Here is a 22250-nt window from a genome sequence, read left to right on the forward strand (position 1 = left end):
TAGCCTACACCGCTGCAACCAAAGTCTATCGAGCCGAGGTCCTCAAGCCCCGCCCGAGGATCACGAGAACAACGCCTCTTCTTACTACTAAATTCTCAAACGCACTCCCAAACGTGAATAACATCCTCTGTAAATACTACCCAATTCTCACCAGCAACCTGAAACTTAATAAGACTTTTCCTGACCCCCCCCCAATGTAGCCTACAGACGCAAGACTAAATTTAAAGATGTTGTTGCGCATGCCAAACTAAGCACAAAATGGAAGTTGGGCACCAGTCCCTGTGACCGCCCCAGGTGCTCTAGATGCAAACATATTCAATCTACTAATACAGTAAAAAGTACAGCGTCGAATTACGCACACAAGGTAACTTCGTTTTTCACCTGCACATCAAGCAACGTAGTCTACTATCTAGAATGTACCGCTTGTAGCAAAAAGATACATAGGTGAGACTGGACAACAAATTCATACAAGACTCAACGGTCACCGCGCGGACACAAAACATAATTTACCTAAAGCAGTAGCCAGCGACATTAATGAACAAGGTCATATATTTGACAAAGCAAGGCTCTATATACTATAAACAAATTTCCGTTAACCTCACGAAAGGAAATATACGGAATCATACCTCATACACAAGTTTAATTGCCTACACCCGACGGGAATTAATTTTGCACGTGGCAACTTAGAATCTTTAAAAGCGGTAACTTAAATATGAAATTCTCATATCATCAACCAAGACGCAAAACACATTATGCCACCAGCTAACCTTAATTCTTAACCTCACCTACTCTTCCATTTCGAAAATTTTTTCCGGCCTACTCCTCAATTTAATGAACTCTTTCAGGATTTTTACGTTTATATCAACTGTACGGCTCCCTTCTCTATATAGGTATGTACACTTGCTCCCGCCCGCTTCTGCGCATGTCACCCTTACTATCTGTTATTCCGGTTTCGGTTCCCCCCGTCTCTTTTCCTTTTTTAAATATATTTCTTGAAACACCCTCACCAACACATTCCGAAGTCCCAGGCGTCAATATGCCTTTTTCGGCGCCTCAACCCAGGGAATCGCCATTTCTGGATGCCGCCGTAACAATACCTGCGTTGAGCAACTGGCGCCCCTTGAAAGACCATGCCGCTGCCTTTCAGTCACCCCATACATTGCACCGCAGACTCCTTGCCGCCATCTTAACTACTTCAATATTACTAGACTTATTGCTGCTATGCTACTCAAGTTACTATTTCAACTCAGCTTTTTTTTGTCTTTTGTGTTACTCGCGCACTGACCGCCTGACCGGCTCTTCTAATGCCCCAAAAACATGCCGCCAACTACACCCCTGCTGAATACTCCCTAACCTCTCGCTTCCCCAACGCCCTTCCATGCACCCTTCTTGCTTTATTTTTTCCCTTTTTCTTTCTTTCTCTCTTTCTTTTTTTTCGTCTTGGTGTCGCCCCGGTTTTTTTTCTCCTTTTCTTTCTTTTCTTTTCTCCCTGCCTTCCCGATCTCCTGCTCTTGTCCCCTCCTCTTGGGAACGAAGCTCACAGACGTCGGACGGCAGCGCTCATTGCTTCTGAAGTCTCTCCGTTTATAAGCAGCCGCCACCGACAACCTCCGCACGTGGCGTCACTGCACTAAACCTTTAAAACTAACATACCAAGGATGACGAGGCCTCCTTCGACGAAGATAGGTTCTCCTGTCGAAACGTTGGCCAGCCTTTCTCAGGCACCTTATCCCTGTTTACAAACTTTATACCTTAATATTGACGTGGTGTTTCGTATATTTCCGAGAGAGACCGCGAAAGAACGTTGAAACGGAAAAGCGCGGTTTCAACACCGAACTGTTTAGTGTTAGACGACGCAGAAGTGGCTGGCAGAAGCACTGTTCACTGGCGTTATAGATAGCCGCAGCGTATGTGGACGTGGGTTGAAATGACTAGGGTGATGTATACCAAAAGAAGGAAATATATGCAACATTTATTAGGTATACTTAAACCATTATGAATCGGGATCAACCGCGCTCCGGCAGCCTCTGCGTCTGGCGCGGCGGCACCGCCCGTGTCTAGAAAGCAATCTGCGAAAGCGGCAAAATGCGACACGTGCTGGGCTCTGCGGGAGCTGTGTTCTCGCCGTTTCGTAGGCGTTGAAGCGAGAGGCAGTACGCAGATGAATTTGCTCGCTGCGGTGGGTGCTATGTTGAAAGCGATCCTTTTACGGGACGGAAGGAGGGATGCTTTTTCGTTGGATAAGAATAGGAATGCTTTTGCAAGAAAAAAACCATCAGATTTCAGTGTGCCCTGATTATCTATGAATTCGTAAGCGCCGTTGAATACCAGCTGCCGCCTAGAGGACGCGTTCGAATAGGTACAGCTACGCAGTACTGAGTCCGCTTTATCACATCTTCTGTGGCTTTCTTGACCACCGGCGCTAGAAGTCTACATCATATGTCCGTTATCCTTGACTCGAGCTCATCTGACGTCCGTCTCGATCATGTAAGCACGATCTTTCACATAAGCCCAAAGAAAGAAATCGAGCGAAGAGATGTCAGGTGACTTAGCCGGCTAATTTACAGGCCCGTGCCTTCCATTATATTGCGCATGAAAAGTCGCATCCACCCAGTTTCGTGCTCGGCTGCCGTTGTGTGCGGGAGCCCCGTCTTGCTGATACCACAGAAGTGGAGCACATGGCAGCGGGATGGATGGATGGATGGATAAATAACTTTCTTGAACCATTATTGTGCAGCGGGCCGCTCCCACGTCGGGACAGAGAGGTCATGCCCTTCCGCCGCGTCGCGGGACTTTGCTGGAAAACTCATCCACCACTCCTTCAAGGATTTCTTTCGTTCACGTAACGCTGTCCAGTCAACGTGTGATCAAAGAAGATGGGACCGATTATAGCACCGGCGTAAATTCCGAACCACACATTGAACAACCACTGGTACTGCTGCCGAGCGCGCTTTACCCAGTCTGGATTGGAGTAACTCCAATAGTGTTAATTATGCCAATTCACCTGGCCGTTTCTACAAAAATGGGCTTAATCTTTGCACATCATCTTGATCAAAAAGTCTGGTGACTCATCGGCTTATGTGAGGGAGTTTCTGCAGGTTCCTATCTTCCAAGCATTGGTGCAGGTTAACGTGGTACGTGTGGAAGGCCGCGCGCCATTTAAAATCGCCCTAACTAATGATTTGGATATTGTTACCCGAGCGGCGACGTCCCCCACGCTAGCATCAGGGTTTGAGGCGATACAGGCTAGGATATCCACGCGTTGGCTAGGACTCAAGCCGCTGTTCTGGAAGCTACCGGTTTGTCTCAGGTTTTCATAATTCCCGATGGTAGTCGATGCGTTTGGTCTACCATCACACTTCCATGACTGATATATATTCGCGGCCTTCCTCTTGTTGACAGTTGCAGCTCCCAAGGCAAGGATCATCTTTTCTTTCTGTGTAGTGTATGGTGTCCTGTATCTGCGTGTTAAACGCCGCTATTCGAAATAACAAATAAAACTTCAGCGTACTAGAAGTTACAGCTTCAATGATATTCTGAACAAACATTAGGGAGAACTCGGAAGCAATATTTTTTGCAGCGTGTTTGCACAGTAGCTAGCGTATTTAATGCGGTCCTGCACAAAGGGTTTGGGGGCCAGAGGCCGCACCTTCTTAAGATTTGACTTCATTATTAATTATTCGGTTTTACTTGCCAAAACAACCTTCTGATTATGAGGCACGCCGTAAAGGGGGGAGGGGCTTCGGAAATTTTGACCACCTGGGGTTCTTTAACGTGCACCTAAATATAAGTACACGGGTGTTTTCGCATTTCGCCACCATCGAAATGCGGTCGCCGTGGTCAGGATTCGACCCCGTGACCTCGTGCTTAGCAGCCCAACACCATAGCCTCTAAGCAACCACGGCGCGTAAGATTTGACTGGCTGCAACTTTCCCGCACGTTCTAATTCGAGTGCCCGGATAACGGCTCTGCCTTTTGGTCCAATGTCATTTGAAGGTCACCGACAACGGGAGCTCAAAGCATATCATGTTTAATTGTATGAGGCTAAAGTTGTGATCTTTGTGGTAGAGAAACATAAATATTGCATGATACCGGACGCTGCATAGTATCAAAGTAAAGACAGTTGCACGCATTGCCATAAGGTGTATAGGATTTAATACAACCAGCTCGTATAAAGCTTCGCTTCGCACAAATTTCATCATGTGCGTCTAATCTGCATGCTCGTTTAATGTGTTAGCATTCCTAGGTTAGTTTACGCAGTTTCCAGGGGCTAGGTATACTTATTTTTGATTTTATTCTAGAGGGGACAGGGTAAAATATATATACATAAGTAAATAACAAAGCAGCAAAATATGGTGAGTTATTACAGCAAAATTAATTAATTTTATTCGGGAGTGATGGTGTCTGATATGGCCGAACGGAAGTTTTAGTTATACTTGATTGCTACAACTGCGCCGGGAAGGTGGTTCCATTCCTGAGAGGTCCTAGGAATAAATGACACGTAACAGGTTCTGTAGTGGCATTGAATTATTCCAACCATACGGCTATGATCAATACGAGAGGAAATGTAGGTAGGGGATGATATAAGATTATCGCGCAGGTAGGAATTGTGGAAATATAGTTCATGAAATAAAGCAAGGCGAAAGCACTTACGTCGGGCTGAGAGAGGAGTAAGTAGCAAAGAGTTTTTCATGGCAGTTACGCTTGATGTGCGGCTATAATTGCTATAAATGAAACGCACGGCATCTTTTTGGATTAATTCAAGGTTTTGAATAAGGGTTTCGAGGTGCCGGTCCTAGTTGGATCAGGCGTACTCCGTTTTACTCTTAATAAGCGTTTTGTATAAGATTAATTTTATTGATGTAGGAGCAAAAGAAAAATATCGGCGAAGATAATCTAGCATGCGGTTAGTGTCGTTAATGACATTATCGCTGTGCAATGACCAGGAAAAGGACAAGGTTATGTGGACGTCTAGCTATGTATAGAAGGTTACGAGTTCTAGGAGAGAATCATTAAGATAATAGTTTGGAAGAGGAATATTGCTGCACACGCATACATTTACATTTAATTACGTTAAGTTGCATTAACCATACGCCACACCAGTTAGATATAGCTTTTATATTGTCTTGTAAGGATTTGTTATTAGATTTGTATGAGATTTCACGGAGGATAACACAGTCATCTGCGAAGGATAAATATTAGGAAAAAGCATCATTGGCTAAATCGTTAACGTAAATTAAGAAAAGAAGACAGTTTATAACCGATCCTTGGGGCACACTAGAGTCTACGGGAATAAATGAGGGCATGTGGGTATTTGACACAACCTACTGTGACCGATTAAGGAGAAAATGTTCAAGCCATGCAAACAGGTTAGGGTCAACACAAACTTTAAATGGAAGCAATTTATGACACACATTGTCGAAGGCCTTGGCGAACTCAAAGAAAACACAGTCTGCGAAAGAACCTTTGTCGAGAATAAGATGAAGGCTGTTAGTAAAAGGAAGAAGTTGAGTTTCGCAAGAGGAGTTTTTTCGGAAACAATGTCGTGATTTTGTGACAGATATGTTCAAGAGCCTTGCAAGGAATGCTGGTGAGGGAAATGGAGCAGTATATATAGTTGAGGGGCGAATTTTTGCTACCGGTCCTGTGAAGTGGGGCCACTTTCCCGGCCTTCCAATCTGTAAGTAGCTGATGTGTATCTAAAGATTGCTGAAAATTTCTTGAAAGTAGAACAGATGAATAGAAAATAGCATTAATCAGAAATTTCGCGTTAACCAAACCACCACCAGGACTTGGTGACAACTTCAGGTCTTTAATTACATTTTCGAGCCCCCAAGAGGTTCAATGATAATAAAGTTTATAGGTGGATAACTGCAGCACTCAAGAGTTGGAAGCTCAGAGTCAGTGCATAGGACAAAGTTGTTAAAGATCACAAAACTAAGGACAGGGACACATATATCATTGGGTACCAGGGAGCCACTGGAATCAATCAGCGTGACCGAATTATCCTTGGAAGGATAATAACACGCCAAACATTTTTAGGCACATTCGCAAGCATTATGGGCAAAGTGTGCACTTAAATTGCCCTTTTGACAAGTCTTATGGCCTCTTTGCAAGTATTGTTCGCCTCCATATAAGCATTCCGCTTTGATGCCAGTGCACTTTTATTCGATATTCGATACAGCCATTTTTTCGGTCGGAAAGCTTTTTAATTTGGAGTTGAACTAGGGCTGCTTAACATTGCAGGGTATTACACTAAATAGAATAAACTTGTCGGTGAGCTCATGTATTTCGTTTTGAAGACGATCCAGTTCTCATCAACCGTCCAATGATCAAATTGGCTTAGGAAAGGAAAAAAAAATTAGCTATCTCAGTATTATTAGCCCCCAAATTTGCCCCATCATAGTGGTAAATAATTTTTTTCATCAACTGGTTTTACCACAGGATATAATGTGTTGAACCAAAGACCCAAGTGATCGCTTGAGCCCAGTAAGCATGAAACATTGGTAACTTTGTCAGGAAGAAGATTAAGTCAAGGAGGTTAGCAGCGCTGTCGGAGATCATAGTTGGTTCCAATACTAATTGTGTTAGAGCAAGCAAAGAACACAGATCAAGGAAGTCGTTACGTTGTGAAGAAAATGGATAACAGTGCGGATGATCAGTAGTGCAGCATATGTTGGGGAAGTTCAAATCTCCCAATAATATTGTTACGGGGATGTTGAGAGTATAGGAGATTGTATTTACAATATATATACAAGATGAGTCAAAGTACATAAAATGGCTGACCACCAACACACAGCAGCCACCGTCTCGCGATCTTCTTCCTTTCTCTTCTTGCATCCTTCCGTAACAGGACCCCCGGGCGGTGAAGCGCAGTCTCGGCGCATGGTAGACGAAGAATTGCGAGCCAAGTATGGCTTCAGCCGCGAAACGTGCACGACGTGAACAGGCGTCCGACTTGAGGTTGCATCAAACTGTAGCGGCGAAATATCGTAGTTTACGTCGTTAACTTGACGTGAGACTTCATGACGCCCTGTGTAGTGAGAGAGAAGGTTCTGGGAGAGGCCAACCCGACGACATGGTGACCGAAGGAGCACCCAAGCACGTGAGGCGAACCGAACATCGCAACGCCACCGGTCATAATGCTACTTTTGTATATGCTTGGAGGCTAACTAAAGGAGATCGGGCTACTTGACATGCCATGTTAGCCCGATCGATGAATTCACGTGCGTCAGTTCCAAAACGCGGCACAGAAGGGAGGCTAGTGTCAAACGGCAATTTGGGGTCGCGACCATACAGAAGATAAGACGGTGAATATCCTGCGGTTTCATGGCGGAAAGAGTTATAAGCGAACGTAACGTAGGCCAGCGTGGTGTCCCAGTCGCGGTGATCGTTGGAGACGCATTTCGACAGCATCTCTGAGATTGCTCGGTTGACACGTTCCGTAAGACCATTCGTTTATGAGTTGTAGGCGGTGGACAATTTGTGCTCAGTGGCACAAAGGCGGAGGAGGCCATCGACAAGTCGAGACAAGAACGAGCGACCGCGGTCTCCAAGTAACCGTCGAGGTGCACCGTGTTGAAGAGTGACGTCAGGGAGGAGAAAATCGGCGACGTCTGTTGCGAAACTAGTCGGCAACGCCTTTGTTATCGCGTAGCGTGTCGCGTAGTCAGTAGCGACGGCGATCCACTTATTCCCTCTAGTCGTCGTCGGAAAAGAGCCAAGCAGGTCAAGGCCTACGCGGAAGAATGGTTCAGAGGGAAATTCAATTGGATGAAGTCGTCCGACAGGTGGCAGGGGAGGTTTCTTCCTGCGCTGACACAATTCGTAAGTTGCGACATAACGACGCACAGAGTGGTAGAGACCCGGCCAGAAGAACCGGCGTCGTACACGGTCGCATGTACGCAAAACTCCAAGGTGTCCTGCCGTCGGTGCACCGTCAATTTGTTCGAGAGCGACGGATCGCAGATGACGAGGAAGGACAGGGAGCAACTCAGGGCCGTCAGTGTTGATATTGCGGCGGTAGAGGATGCCTTCGTGCAGCACGAACATGCGGCCCGTCCAGTCAGTGTTGCCAGATTACACTCCGGCTATGATGTACTGTAAGAATTCGTCGCGTTCTTATTCAGCGCACATGTCGGTCATGCCAGTAAAAGCCATCACGCAGGTCACCGGATCATGCGCAGCAGGATCAGGGAGATCCACGGGGTGACGAGAGGCAGTCAGCGTTATTGTGGAGGCGTCCAGTCCTGTAAAAGACAATAAATGAAAATTCATCGAGCCGCAAAGCCCAGCGACCAAGCCATCCTGTCGGGTCCCGGAGGGAAGACAGCCAGCAGAGTGCGTGGTGGTCTGTAACGACCGAAAACGTGTGGCCATACAAATATGGCCGGAACTTGGCGACAGCTCAAACTAAAGCCAAGCACTCCCGCTCGGTGATGGAGTAATTTCTTTCGGAAGGTGACAGCAGGTGGCTGGCGTGCGCTATCACGCACTCGGTACCGTTCTGTTTTTGGTCGAGAACAGCGCTGATGCCATGGCCGCTTGCGTCAGTGTGGACTTCGGTTGGTGCAGATGGATCAAAGTGGTCAAGTATGGGAGGGCTGGTCAGAAACCCGATGAGAGCGGCGAACGCGTGAGCCTGCTTCGGACCCCATGAGAATTGCGTGTTCTTTAGAACATCTGTCAAAGGCCGAGCAACGTCGGCGAAGTTTTCGACGAAACGGCAAAAGTAAGAACACAGGCCGACGAAGCAGCGTACGTCAGAAGTAGAACGCGGCACAGGGAAACTGCGTACGGCGCGAAATTTTTCCCGATCTGTTTGGACACCGGATGCGGCAACGAGATGTTCCAACACGGTAATATGACGGCGCCTGAATTGACACTTCGTGGAGTTCAGTTCGAAGCTGGCTTTTCGGAAAAGCTCAAGAATGGAAGCGAGTCAGGTAAGATGGCTGCCGAATGTGGGAGAAAAAACAATAACGTCGTCAAGGTAACAAAGACAGGTGGTCCATTTGTAGCCTCGCAGAAGAGAGTCCATCATACGTTCAAATGTCGCAGGAGCATTGCATAGGCCAAAGGGGATGACTTTGAACTCATATAAGTCATCCAACATGATGAACGTCGTCTTCTCGCGGTCCATTTCGTCATCTGAAATCTGCCAGTAGCCGGAGCGAAGAACGATGGACGAGAAGTATTTAGTCCGTGCAAGCAGTTCAAGGCGTCATGGATGCGTGGTAATAGGTAGACGTCTTTTCAAGTGATCTTATTTAAGTGGCGATAATCTACGCAAAAACGCCAGGTACCATCTTTCTTTTTCACAAGGACGACAGACGAAGCCCAAGGGCTGGCTGATGGCTTTATGACCCCTTTGCAGAGCATGTGGTCCACTTCTGATTGGATGATTCGTCGTTCAGCATGCGAGACACAACAGGGACGCCGCGGAATAGGATTCGTGTCTCCAGTGTTTATACGGTGGTGAATAACACATGTTTGGCCTGTCGCCGAAATCAAAGATGTCACTGTGCGATTCAAGCAGGAGACGTATGTCCGTGGCTTGTGCAGAAGTGAGGTCAGGTGCAATAATTTTCGCGAAGTCATCGGTTGAAGAACCAGAGCTCTGAGCTGCAATTGGCGCCAGTATACCACTCTCGGCATTCAGACTCTGAATGTCTAATTTAGAACAACTAGAAACGCTGGCCAAAAATATGCCGGCCGGAATAACTTGAGGGCACAGGCTGAAATCCGGAAGTGGTCGGCCATGGCCGGAATTTGATCTCGTGACTTCATGCTCAGCAGCTCAACACCATAGCCACTGAGCAACCACGGCGGGTGAAAAAAATTTCCAGCTTCCACCAATCAAGCTATATTTCTATTTTAATTAGTTACTGTGCCGCGAGGAGGGGATCAGGCACCTCCCTATGGTAAGGTACTGGAAGGCAGGCATGCAAACGCGGACACATGCAGAACAAAAAAAGAGCCACACGAACGTTGCCCCGCCGGATATCAACGTAAATTTCATGTATTTGAACCACCCGTCGTTCTTGGTGAAAAAAAACAAAAACAAAGTTCATGGATAGCATACACTGCTGTGAACATCTCAGCCAAATTTTGCAGTCTTGCGCGTCGCGTGAAGCTCCCAAGCGGAGCGCAAAGTCAACTTTTTCTCAAACTCTCTCTTTTCATCCCAAGCCTGCTCCTCTCTCCTTTCTGGACGCTTTATTTCGTAACATAGCGGTTTCCCATACGCGGCTGCTATTGACCAATAGGTGGCATCGATCGAGAAGAGTGTTTGGATCAGTTACTGCGTATATTTATTAACGCAGTTTAATAGACAGGCTAAAGTAAACGAAAATCTGATTTAGAATTTCGATAATAATTTAATGCTTCCGGAAGAAACCCATTTTCCTCTGCTCACGCTCGGCAGTGACCGCCCGCATATGAATCAAACTTTGTCCACCCTGTTTATTGATGTCACAGCCGTCGGGTGTCGTAGTTTTGAACGCTCAGCTGTAGCTTGGACCACTCGAAACTTAAGGTCAGACCAAACGCCCGCATGCTAGCGCGCGCTCAATGCTGGCCGCTCCTAGTTAGACGCATCGGCATGCTTCGTTTCTTATATTGAGCTATGGATAGCGCTTCGAAATGCGCAAGTTTAATGTGGCTACTATCCTTCGGTCGAGCTTGTGCAGCACAAGGCCGGTCCGCACCACGTAGCACGGCCGGACTGGAGCACTCCAGGCTTGTCGTGCACAAAGCCAAAGCCGTGCATACGCACTTCAGTTTCACGCAGCTGTGGTCTATTACGTAGCGTAGATACCGCGGCCGCCGCGGGTTGCGGCGACGTGTCCACCGGCAGGGCGCAGTGCCGACAAGCGCGTTTGTCGCGTCGTAGGCGCCAAAATTGGAAGTAGTGGCGCCTCCGTGAAACATCCAGTCAATTCCTAGTTCCGTACACAGCTTCCCTATGCTTAAGGCTCAGGCACCCCTTTTGGAGGCCACGTTGTTACACAAGCTACGGCACTAGAGCTCGGGCCCATTATGTGCCGATCTACTTCAATAAATTACCGCACAGCACCTTCTGTGCAAAAACGAAATATAAGTTAAAGAGACTGCTAAGGCGTATCTGTTCGTAAAGGCGTACTTGTTCCGTTTATTTACCGTTATTGCTTGTGTTCGTGCATGTGACTATGCAATTCCTTTGCACCATGACGGTCAGTCTGGTATATGGTTATGCATTATCTCATGGTAATTTTTGTTTACACGCATTGCTGTACTTCTGTGTTCCATTATGCTCAATGTAAGTTTCTTTCATAGACAATGTATAAATTCTAATAACCTTTTTTTGTGTTCTATACTTGAGTAAAGTGAAGTAAAGCTTAAAGTGGTATATCAATGTACCGTGTATGGTTTTGCTGCCTGCCAGGCGCTGCCGCTCAAGCCTTCAAAGGCTTTGGCAAGCCTGTATGGATGTACTGTTTTGATCATTGGCAATGAAGGCATTATTATTATTATTATCCAAAATTAAATATGAATGGCGCGCCACTGTGACGTTCAGTAGGCGGACCGCTGTGAGCACAGCCCACTCCGCCGCAGCCTCCGCAGTGCAAGACATTGAAGAACGAGGGGAAGAACTGCGGCAGGGTTTATACACGACCTTTGATTGCCAGTAACTCAGCTTCTGCAAAGCCCATTGAAGTGCTTTTTGCGGCAAAGTATTCCCGAAATATTCCACTTTACCTTCGAATGCATTTCTCGACTTCGATAAAAAGTGGTTCAGGTCCCTTTTAAGAGGAACTAAGGAAAGCAGAGAGAAGAAAGGACAACAAACAGGACAAGGAGGTAGCTGGAGTCCAGCGTCTTCACTGTCCTGTCGTCCTTTCTTCTTCGGGCTTTACTGTTTCCCCTCAAGCACTGGAAACACAGGGAATGTCTAAATTACAGGTAACCTAGCTTCTTGCCATAATAATCAATTGAAGAATAGCACAGTGACGGAAAAGAGGAACAACGAAAAACGTATCTGCGCATGCTCAAGGATAGGATACGGTAACCCGTCAATCACGAACACGTGTGCGGGCACTTGCGAAACATAAGTGTTTAGGCGCGACACTTCTTCCTTGTGCAAGATAATCTGGAGATGACTTACAAAGTTGGTACTTCCTTTCAGAACAGCATTACGCCTTAATATTGGAGCACTTGTGTTACACAAAGAACATAAAACCGAGCAATAAAACGTAATATCTCAAACAGTGGTACAAAGTACAACCAAAAATTGAAATAATCAGATACAGAAATCAGGCAATGAGCAAGTAGTAGAGCTGAATATCTCAAGATCATGATGCAAGGTATTTTGTTGTGCTACAAAACGTGTTGTAGCGTTAGAGATGCAAGTGCAGTTCTCGTAGAAAATGCTAGGATTACGCAAGTTAGGGCGAGGCACGCAGAACGTTACAGCTTGCAGTAACCGCGGACCAGAGAAGTGGCTGTGAATTATTTTATACATTATTAAGTAATCAGGGCGTTTCTGCTTTATCTATAGGGGTCTAATATTAAACATGCGCAGTACACGCTCATAGGCATAAGATACACGGCGTCCAAGAAATCGATCGTACCGGATACGAATGAAACTTCGCTGAATACATTCAATTTTTGCAACATTCGTCAAATTAATGCAGTTCCATACGACAGAACTAAGCTCTGGCTTCGAGTGGACAAAACAAGAATACAAGATAATAATGCAGTTCACATTCGTAAACTTTGTCATCCTTAATATGAGACCTAACTTCCTGTAGGATGCATTAATAATGCTTGAAACATGTTCTTCGAAAGTTAGCCGGGAGTGAACCAATATTCCAAAGTCGCGTGTGCAACTCGCTTTTTTCAAAGGAATGTTATCAAGTAGAGTATTCATATAGTAAAGGGCACATATGGCGATTAAAGGAAACAACAAGTGTCTTAGTTCGATTGATGTGCAGAAAGTTGGAAGCCCACGACTCGGCAACGGAAATCACATCTTCCTTTAATAATTCACAGTCGTGCCCTGGTTCTATTTCACAGTAAAACTTAATATCGTCAGCGTATAAAAGGAGACACGAATGACGCAAACATTCTTCAAGGCTATTAGCAAAGATGTTGAAAAAATAATGGGGCTAAGATCGACCCTTGCGGAACACCGGAAGTTGATTCACAAGGAAAAGAGTACTTAACATCAATGCGAACATAATTTAACCGAGTTTACAGGTAGTCTCTAATGAGCATGCATAGGCTAGTACTAACGCCGTAACTCAAGAGTTTATGGATAAAAAAGATGATCAGAAAGAACACCAAATGCTTTTGACAAGTCGAAGTATACGGTGTCTGTCTTTGGTTAGCAACAGCGGGACTTGCAGCATCAAGAAAAGAAACAAGGTTTGTTTCCACAGACCTACCATGAACGAAGCCATGTTGATATGAACTAATCTTATGCTTAAACAAAAACGACAGATTTGTAAACATAGCTGTTTACAAATCTTTCCAGATTTGTAAACAAACACTTTTGGAAACGAAGACAAGAGGGACACGGGGTGATAGTTTTAGATGTCGCTCATGCTGCCACTTTTATGAACTGGAACAACTATTGCATTCTTCCAACGAGAAGGAAAGGCATTTGTACCCAAAGCAGGATTAAAGATGTGTGTAAGGAAAGTAACAAAAATGGAACAGCATTTGATAACAAAACTTGGTATACGGTCGTAAGCAAAAGAATGCGTTGGTTCCAACTTACTTACGACCGCCGCGATATCGTGTTCTGTAAAACTTGAAATGTTGAAATGGTCACTGAAGGTATCCTGCCTGTCGCCAGAGCTAGAAACATGCGCTGTACGTAGGAAAACCGAGGAAAAATGTTCAGAGAATGCATTAGCGATATTGTCCCAGTTTCTAAGAATGCCACAAGATGGACGATTTGTGATAATAATCTTAGCCCACTCGGAACTGTAATCATTTACATAGGACCAGAAACATTTTGGGTCGCATTTTAAGCGCTTTTCGACAAACTTAATGTATAAATCACTGTCTCTACGCATTGCGCATTTTACCTGGGTTCGCAAGACATTAAATTTTTGTACCACTCCGATGATTCTATGTTCTTGAACTTCCTATGTCACCTTAGCTTTTTGGGGAGTAGATCGCGTAATGCCTTAAGAAAGTGCGTAGAATAGCAAACAGGACGAAACACTTTGCAGGGAATTTACCGCTATGTACCGGGATTAATAATTTCCATACCCCAACCATGAGGCACACTTCTTTCTTATGTTTGAACAGAACTATGTACAGTCTGCACATTTTGACATACGCTTGCGATCACCTCAGTTCAACGAAATGTTAGACGGCGTTCTACTGGTCAGCGAGTGTTTGTGCTTGAATAATCTCTGATTTATGCAACGCACTGTCTACCTTGTTTACATAAAAGTGACCACAGGTAAAATGAACTTTGCAAGCTACGCCAATGCATTTTGCGAACTTGCTGTTATGTTCTACTTAACATCTTTCAAGTTTTTACTTGCAGGTAAACTGGTCCTTGTTACTCCGTATGGTAGGGCATATCTATTCTAACTTATTTTCAGCACTGAACAGAATGTTGGATCTGTATTCAAAGCCTAAATTAAGTCTATGTGACAGTGAGTGAATTTAAGGTATACCCACGATACTCCTCTTCTCACCATCAACGTATTCTGCAACCAACTGAGAAGTGAGATGATGTGTGCCAGTGCATTGTCCCTTTTCACGCGAACGAAATGGTGGCCACGGCAGCACGAGGAAAGTCTGCTTCTTATAGATGCGTAACCTGCATATAAAAGCCGTCGCTCGTTGTGTCTTGCTTGCCGTAGTGAGGGAGGACTTAAAGCTTTAGCTCAGGCCCAACTCCGACGCGACCTATTCAAATAAATGTAAAACGCAAAAACGTTTTTCTGAGACAACCGCTGGACCTATTTTAATGGAATTTGTTGTATTTGGGAGAGAAAGGTAAATTCTGGTGACTACGAAGCAGAATTTAGATTTAGGGCCTGAATTTTGTTTAAAAGATTTTCAAAAATTCGCACGTTTGAAAATAATAGAAGCAGGAAGTTTACAAATTACTAGCTCTGCGCCAAGACCAGACATCGCAGTTGTTTAAACGGCACCCATTAGATAATTAAAAGCGGACAAATTGAGTATGCCATTTTATATCTTATTGTCACGTGGTGGTGACCTTAAGATCACAGTAGCAATACTGTGATAGACAAAACTAACTTTTATTGGGCGAACCTGTGCCCACAAAACAGGCTACACTTATAGCACAACGATAGCGGCGAACACGGTCGGCGATCGTCGAAAATCTGATCAGTGGTTCAAGCGCGTCGGCTTTTATACACAATCGTCGAATGTTCCAGACTAATCGTTGGGACCCGCGTGCCTTCCATAATGTTCTACATCATTCGCGTCAGGCGAATAAATCAGATAACACAAGGTTCGGCAACAACAGACTGTGGATAGAAGCATCGATAGCTTTCCAGAAACTTCGGATACATGCAAGCGCGTCCCGCGCTGTGCGATAAGATTTGTTAGGCGGTGAAACCTGGTCGCCCGATAAATATAAATACACGTGTCAATACCCCCCTCTTAAAAAGCATCGTCCCGATGCTACAAAGAGAGCGAAACACAAAGGGACACTTATTAAACATAAGTAACAAAACAACGAAAAGAAATAAAGTCCAAAGGTCAGTTACGCGAAGTCCCAGAGTTCGTCAACGCTGGTGGTACGGCTTGAGCCGCACAACGTGGACAATTTCAGGTCGTGAGCGGCGCCGCTGTGACAGCGAAATGCCGTCTGGCACGACCTCGTAGTCCAGTGCACCAATACGTCGGATGATCTTGTACGGTCCAAAATAGCGACGCAAAAGCTTCTCGCTCAGTCCTCGTCGGCGTATAGGGGTCCAAACCCAAACACGGTCACCGGGCTGGTACTCGACAAAGCGTCGTCGGAGGTTGTAGTGTCGGCTGTCGGTCCTCTGCTGGTTCTTGATCCGCAAACGGGCGAGCTGTCGGGCTTCTTCGGCGCGCTGGAGATAGCTAGCGACGTCGATATTTTCCTCGTCAGTGACGTGGGGCAGCATGGCGTCGAGCGTCGTCGTCGGATTCCTGCCGTAAACCAGCTTAAACGGCGTGATCTGTGTTGTTTCTTGCACCGCCGTGTTGTAAGCGAATGTTACGTACGGCAGGACGGCATCCCACGTCTTGTGTTCGACGTCCACGTACATCGCTAGCATGTCGGCGAGGGTCTTATTCAGCCGCTCCGTAAGACCATTCGTCTGCGGGTGGTAGGCCGTTGTCCTCCTGTGCCTTGTCTGACTGTAGTTCAGAATGGCTCGGGTGAGCTCCGCTGTAAAGGCCGTTCCTCTATCGCTGATGAGGACTTCTGGGGCACCATGTCGCAGCAGGATGTTTTCGACAAAGAATTTCGCCACTTCGGCTGCGCTACCTTTCGGCAGTGCTTTAGTTTCAGCGAAGCGGGTGAGGTAGTCCGTCGCCACGACGATCCACTTATTTCCGGTTGTTGACGTCGGAAAGGGTCCCAACAAGTCCATCCCGATCTGCTGGAATGGTCGGCAAGGAGGCTCGATTGGCTGTAGTAATCCGGCTGGCCTTGTCGGCGGTGTCTTGCGTCGCTGACAGTCTCGGCATGTTCTGACATAACGGGCGACGTCGGCGGTCAGGTGCAGCCAATAATACTTTTCTTGTATCCTTGATAGTGTCCGGGAAAATCCTAGGTGTCCAGCGGTCGGATCGTCATGTAGGGCGTGCAATACTTCTGGACGAAGTCCTGACGGGACAACAAGAAGGTAGTTGGCGCGGACTGGGGAGAAGTTCTTCACGAGTAGATTGTTTTGAAGCGTGAAGGAAGATAATCCGCGCTTAAATGCCCTGGGGACAACGTCGGTGTGCCCTTCCAAATATTCGACGAGGCCTTTTAGCTCCGCGTCTGCCCGTTGCTATGCAGCGAAGTCTTCCGCGCATATCATTCCGAGGAAGGCGTCATCATTCTCGTCGTCTTGCGGCGGCGGGTCAATAGGGGCGCGTGATAGGCAATCGGCATCGGAGTGTTTTCGTCCGGACTTGTAGGTGACAGTGATGTCGTATTCTTGTAGTCTGAGGCTCCACCGCGCGAGTCGTCCTGAAGGATCCTTTATATTCGCTAGCCAACACAACGCGTGATGGTCACTGACGACTTTGAATGGCCTGCCATAAAGATAAGGGCGAAATTTAGCTGTAGCCCAAACGATGGCGAGGCATTCCTTTTCGGTCGTAGAATAGTTGCCTTCCGCTTTTGACAACGACCGGCTAGCGTAAGCTATCACCTGTTCGACTCCGTTTCTCCTCTGGACCAGAACGGCACCGAGGCCTAGGCTACTGGCGTCACTATGGATTTCTGTATCGGCGTACTCGTCGAAGTGCGCAAGTACCGGCGGCGACTGCATGCGTCGTTTGAGTTCTTCAAATGCGTCGGCCTGCGGTGTTTCCCACTTGAACTCGACATCACATTTCGTTAGATGTGTTAGCGGCTCCGCGATGCGTGAAAAGTCCTTGACAAAGCGCCTATAGTAGTCACACATGCCAAGGAACCTACGCACTGCCTTCTTGTTTATGGGTTGCGGGAACTGTGCGATTGCAGCTGTCTTTTGCGGGTCTGGACGGACACCAGATTTGCTGATTGCGTGGCCTAGGAACAGAAGCTCATCGTAAGCGAAGCGGCATATTTCCGACTTCAGAGTAGGCCCTGACGACTTGATGGCTTCTAGTACTGTCGCAAGCCGCTTGAGGTGATCGTCGAAATTCCCGGCGAAGACGACGTCATCCAAGCAAACGAGACAGGTCTGCCACTTCAGTCCTGCTAATACTGTGTCCATGACGCGCTGGAACGTTGCAGGCGCCGAACACAGTCCGAATGGCATAACCTTGAACTCGTAGAGGCCGTCTGGCGTGATGAAGGCGGTCTTTTCGCCATCCTTTTCGTCGACCTCTATTTGCCAGTAGCCAGACTTGAGGTCCATCGATGAGAAGTATTTAGCATTGGAGAGCCGATCCAATGCGTCGTCTATCCGTGGGAGGGGGTATACGTCTTTCTTCGTGATTTTGTTCAATCGACGATAATCGACGCAGAAACGTAAGGTTCCGTCCTTTTTCTTCACTAAAACAACTGGAGACGCCCACGGGCTTTTCGACGGCTGGATGATGTCGTCGCGCAGCATTTCGTCGACTTGGTGTCTTATAGCTTCGCGTTCTCGCGTCGAAACTCGGTAAGGGCTCTGGCGGAGTGGTCGAGCGCACTCTTCGGTTATTATGCGATGCTTTGCGACTGGGGTTTGTCGAATCCTCGATGACGTCGAAAAGCAGTCTTTGTATCGTCGAAGCAGACTTCTGAGCTGTTGCTTCTTAATCACGGGGAGACTTGGATATATGTCGAAGTCTGGCTCGGGAACTACGGTCGTCGGGGTAGATGCAACAGAATCCGAGAGGACAAACGCATCGCTGGTTTCCTGAAATTCCTCGATGTATTATTGGGCGAACCTGTGCCTGTTCCTCGATGTATTATTGGGCGAACCTGTGCCCACAAAACAGGCTACACTTTTGGCACAACGATAGCGGCGAACAATGTCGGCGATCGTCGAAAATCTGATCAGCGGTTCAAGCGCGTCGGCTTTTATGCACAATCGTCGAATGTTCCAGACTAATGGTTGGGACCCGCGTGCCTTCCATAAAGTTCTACATCATTCGCGTCAGGCGAATAAATCAGATAACACAAGGTTCGGCAACAACAGACTGCGGATAGAAGCATCGATAACTTTCCAGAAACTTCGGATACATGCAAGCGCGTCCCGCGCTGTGCGATAAGATTTGTTAGGCGGTGAAACCTGGTCGCCCGATAAATATAAATACACGTGTCATTATGTAAAATTGTTACGTCGTGTACAAGGGTTCTGCAAAAGCTGTATTTACATATTACAAATTTTTTTCCGATTGAAATAAGACAAATCAGTTTTGTGCACTTTAGATGTGCTATTAGCTGCAATTCACGGAATTGTGATAACCTTTTTCATTGACGAGTTACAGAGTTTTAAACTTGATAGTATTATTTCCTGAAAATTTTTGATTTTCGCCAATCTTTAATGAAAAATTGACGAGTGAAACAAAAATTCAAAACCAACAGTTACTAGATTTTAAGGTTTCCTTTTAAATGTAACAAGCCTCGTCAAATTTGATGCAGTGGTTACCGAGAAAAACGAATTCTCCTTTTACAAGTATTTAGATGGGAGCACCCTAGCTAAAGCTTCCTCTTAAGCCTCAACGTGGCTATATATTTTCCGGCACCTAACATAAAAGAGCGAGGGATGTTTGGACACCAATGGGCGAATCTTTCATCCCGCAGTGTATTATAAACTGATGATGATGATGACATCGCCTTTATGCGCAGATTATAGTTCCATTCTTGTTTCATTTGGTATAATATGTTTGTCATCTCTGATTCTCTCTCTCCTCCTACAGCAGCACTGGGTAGCCAGCTGTTCTTTAAATATAATCTCCCTAACTTTCCTCCTCTTCTACCCCTCCTCTTTCCACCAATATATTTCCTAATGTGCCTTTCTTCTTACAGTCAAGCGTCGGTGCTTTGTCTGTGTTGGCTGCGTCGCTGGCGCTTGTTACAGGTAAGCATGAGAGACAAATTAATACTCATTATGCTAGGTAATATTTTGGATTGCCTTTGTTTCATCAAACTCCGTGACAAAAATGTGTTTGGTGGTGGCGGTACAATTACATGATGGTTCTCATTACAGTGTTCAACGTGCCCCTTGTTGGGTGCATCGTGTTCATAGGGATGTCGGGGACGCTGTACACAGCCCTGGTAAGCCATTTCTCTCATTACAGTGTTCAACGTGCCCCTTGTTGGGTGCATCGTGTTCATAGGGATGTCGGGGACGCTGTACACAGCCCTGGTAAGCCATTTCTCTGATACCGGTCCATGTAATCCTGCCTTTTATACTTGAGAGCTGTCAGGTTGCTCGTGCCAAATAGGATCCACCATATTATTCCGACCATTTTTTCCGTCCTTATAATGTGATTGTCCTTTTCTTTACAGTCGTCGTTAGGAAAAGCAATACAATGTAAAGAGAATTCGATATACTGAAAAAAAAGCCGCAGTTTCGCCCGAAAGGCGAAGTACCGATTGCGCTAGCAGATCAGTAGATAGCTATACGAAATAAGGATAGTAGTTTTATTGGCCGTGTAAGCTTGGAAACATTCGCTTACTTACCAACTTAACAAACGTGATGTCAGCGCGAACAGGTAAATATGAACCGATCACGCTCAATGAGCGCGGACACTCGCTGTCAAAATGCTGGCGTGAGGAAGCGCGGCAGCAGGAGCGAGTGAAGTGACCTTCGTGCTGCCTCTAGCTTCAACGCAAACTGAGCGGCGCGCACACAGCACACACGAGGGTATGGATCGTCTACCCATCACTTTCAAGATAAGGCACGTTGGACCACGCAAAGTACGCCGTTAAAAAAATTACAAGGTTTTACGAGCGAAAACCACGATCTGATTATGAGACACGCCGTAGAGGGTACTCCGAAAATTTGGATCAATTGGGGTTCTTTAAAGGGAAAGACAACCGCTCAGAACATGAATCAAGATAACCCGGCTGATGGAAGTAGTCCCTATCGCAGCGGCTAAAAGGAGCCATGTTTTTCTCATTAAACGTGAATTTATATTTTTAATTCATCACTAAATGTCGCGAAAAAATTACCCTTGGTGCCCCACGCGGTAAAAACATGAAGCTGCATAGGAGGTCCACCACTTGACCTTCTGCTAGTGTACTTGATTCCTAGTCTTTTTAATAGCAGCAGTATACTTTTTATTATCATCAGTTTTTCCTAACTTACAATGCGTAGATAAGCCTTCGTTTGTAGTGAACAGAAAAGTGGCGCTGCCTTTCCCCTCGTTATCGATGAGTTTTGTGGGCGCGTCTATCGACAGAACAACGACGACGGGTGCCAGCCAGCCATGACGTAGGCGTGTACTTGAGGAAAAACGTGGTACAAATATTAGAAACTCTGTACAACAACGCGAAGTTATTATACCAGATTTTTATTTTCAAAAGTCCTTGAAAGGGTCAAAATGTAGGTGGCTAACCACAGTTACACTCGTTCTTGTTGAAGCAGAGCGGTGGGTGGCTTTCACAATTTGCGAGACGTGCTATCGACATCGCCCTCCATTCTCGGCGTTGCTGGAGGAGGGTCTCTTACTTTTAGAGGCTGCTCAGATAGAAAAATTTTGCGTACTAAATATCCACGCGCTTTTATAAGTGACCGCTGAAGATGTAAACACTACCGAGGGGGAGCTTCGCGTTGCTCCATAAAAAACTTGGTCCTAAAAAATCGGTTGTCATTCCCTTCAACGTGCACCTTAATCTAAGTACACGGTTCTTTATTTTGGCATTGCGTACCCATCGAAATGCAGCTGGGATTCGATCCCGCGACCATGTGCTCAGCAGCCGAACACCTGAGCCACTAAGCAACCACGATGGGGGCAAAGTACGCATTTGCTGCCGTAGCAGAACACCTCCTCCTCGCTGCCGTGCTGCCTCACTACTTTCCTTCCATGCGCACACGAGATTGAGCCGCGATCGTCGGTTCCATTTGCGCACACTCCCGAAACACGCAGCTGCGCCGCCGGAGTAGAACACCGCCTCCTCCCTCTCCTCTCCTCAGGGCTTTTCGCGCGACGGAAGACGTCGCGTTTACTCTCCGCTTTCCTCTTAGTGCACCAGATCAGGCGCGATTGTCGGCTCCCCTCGCGTTCTGTCAATCGCACATGCAGCATACGGCTCGCGGCGAGGGTCTTATTGTCCTTGGAATTTATACGGAACAGCAAGCGACGCCGGCGGTAGGAATGTGTCTTTTATTGCGATCGCAAATATGTGGACACTCCAGCGCATTTTTGTCGTTGCCGTCGCCGTGATGTTCCGTATAAAGTCCAAGGGCGATAACACCGTCGCCGCGAGTCGTATGCAGTATGTGTGAGTGACAGCGAGCGAGGGAAACCGGCGATCGCGGCTCAATCTGGCACGCGCGAATGAGAAAGTGGAGAGCATACGCGCGCGCGAGAGTCCGTGGGGTGCCGGATGTGAGGGAGGGTGGCGGCGTTCGCTGCGGCAGCAACATCGCATTTTGCGACCG

General features: G+C 46.6%; 1 protein-coding gene across 4 annotated transcripts in view; it reads left to right on the forward strand.

Moving 5' to 3' along the window:
- The window catches only part of LOC135899164 (sodium-coupled monocarboxylate transporter 2-like), a 113500-nt gene that overhangs the window by 27872 nt on the left and 63378 nt on the right, over positions 1-22250 (forward strand). For all 4 annotated transcript variants that reach the window (XM_065428430.1, XM_070538380.1, XM_065428431.1 and 1 more), the window contains exons 4-5: positions 19670-19721; positions 19851-19918. In XM_065428430.1, the coding sequence (XP_065284502.1) occupies positions 19670-19721; positions 19851-19918 (120 nt within the window). The remainder of the gene's footprint in view (positions 1-19669; positions 19722-19850; positions 19919-22250) is intronic.

Source organism: Dermacentor albipictus, chromosome 5 (assembly GCF_038994185.2).
Source record: "Dermacentor albipictus isolate Rhodes 1998 colony chromosome 5, USDA_Dalb.pri_finalv2, whole genome shotgun sequence".
NCBI lineage: Eukaryota > Metazoa > Arthropoda > Arachnida > Ixodida > Ixodidae > Dermacentor > Dermacentor albipictus.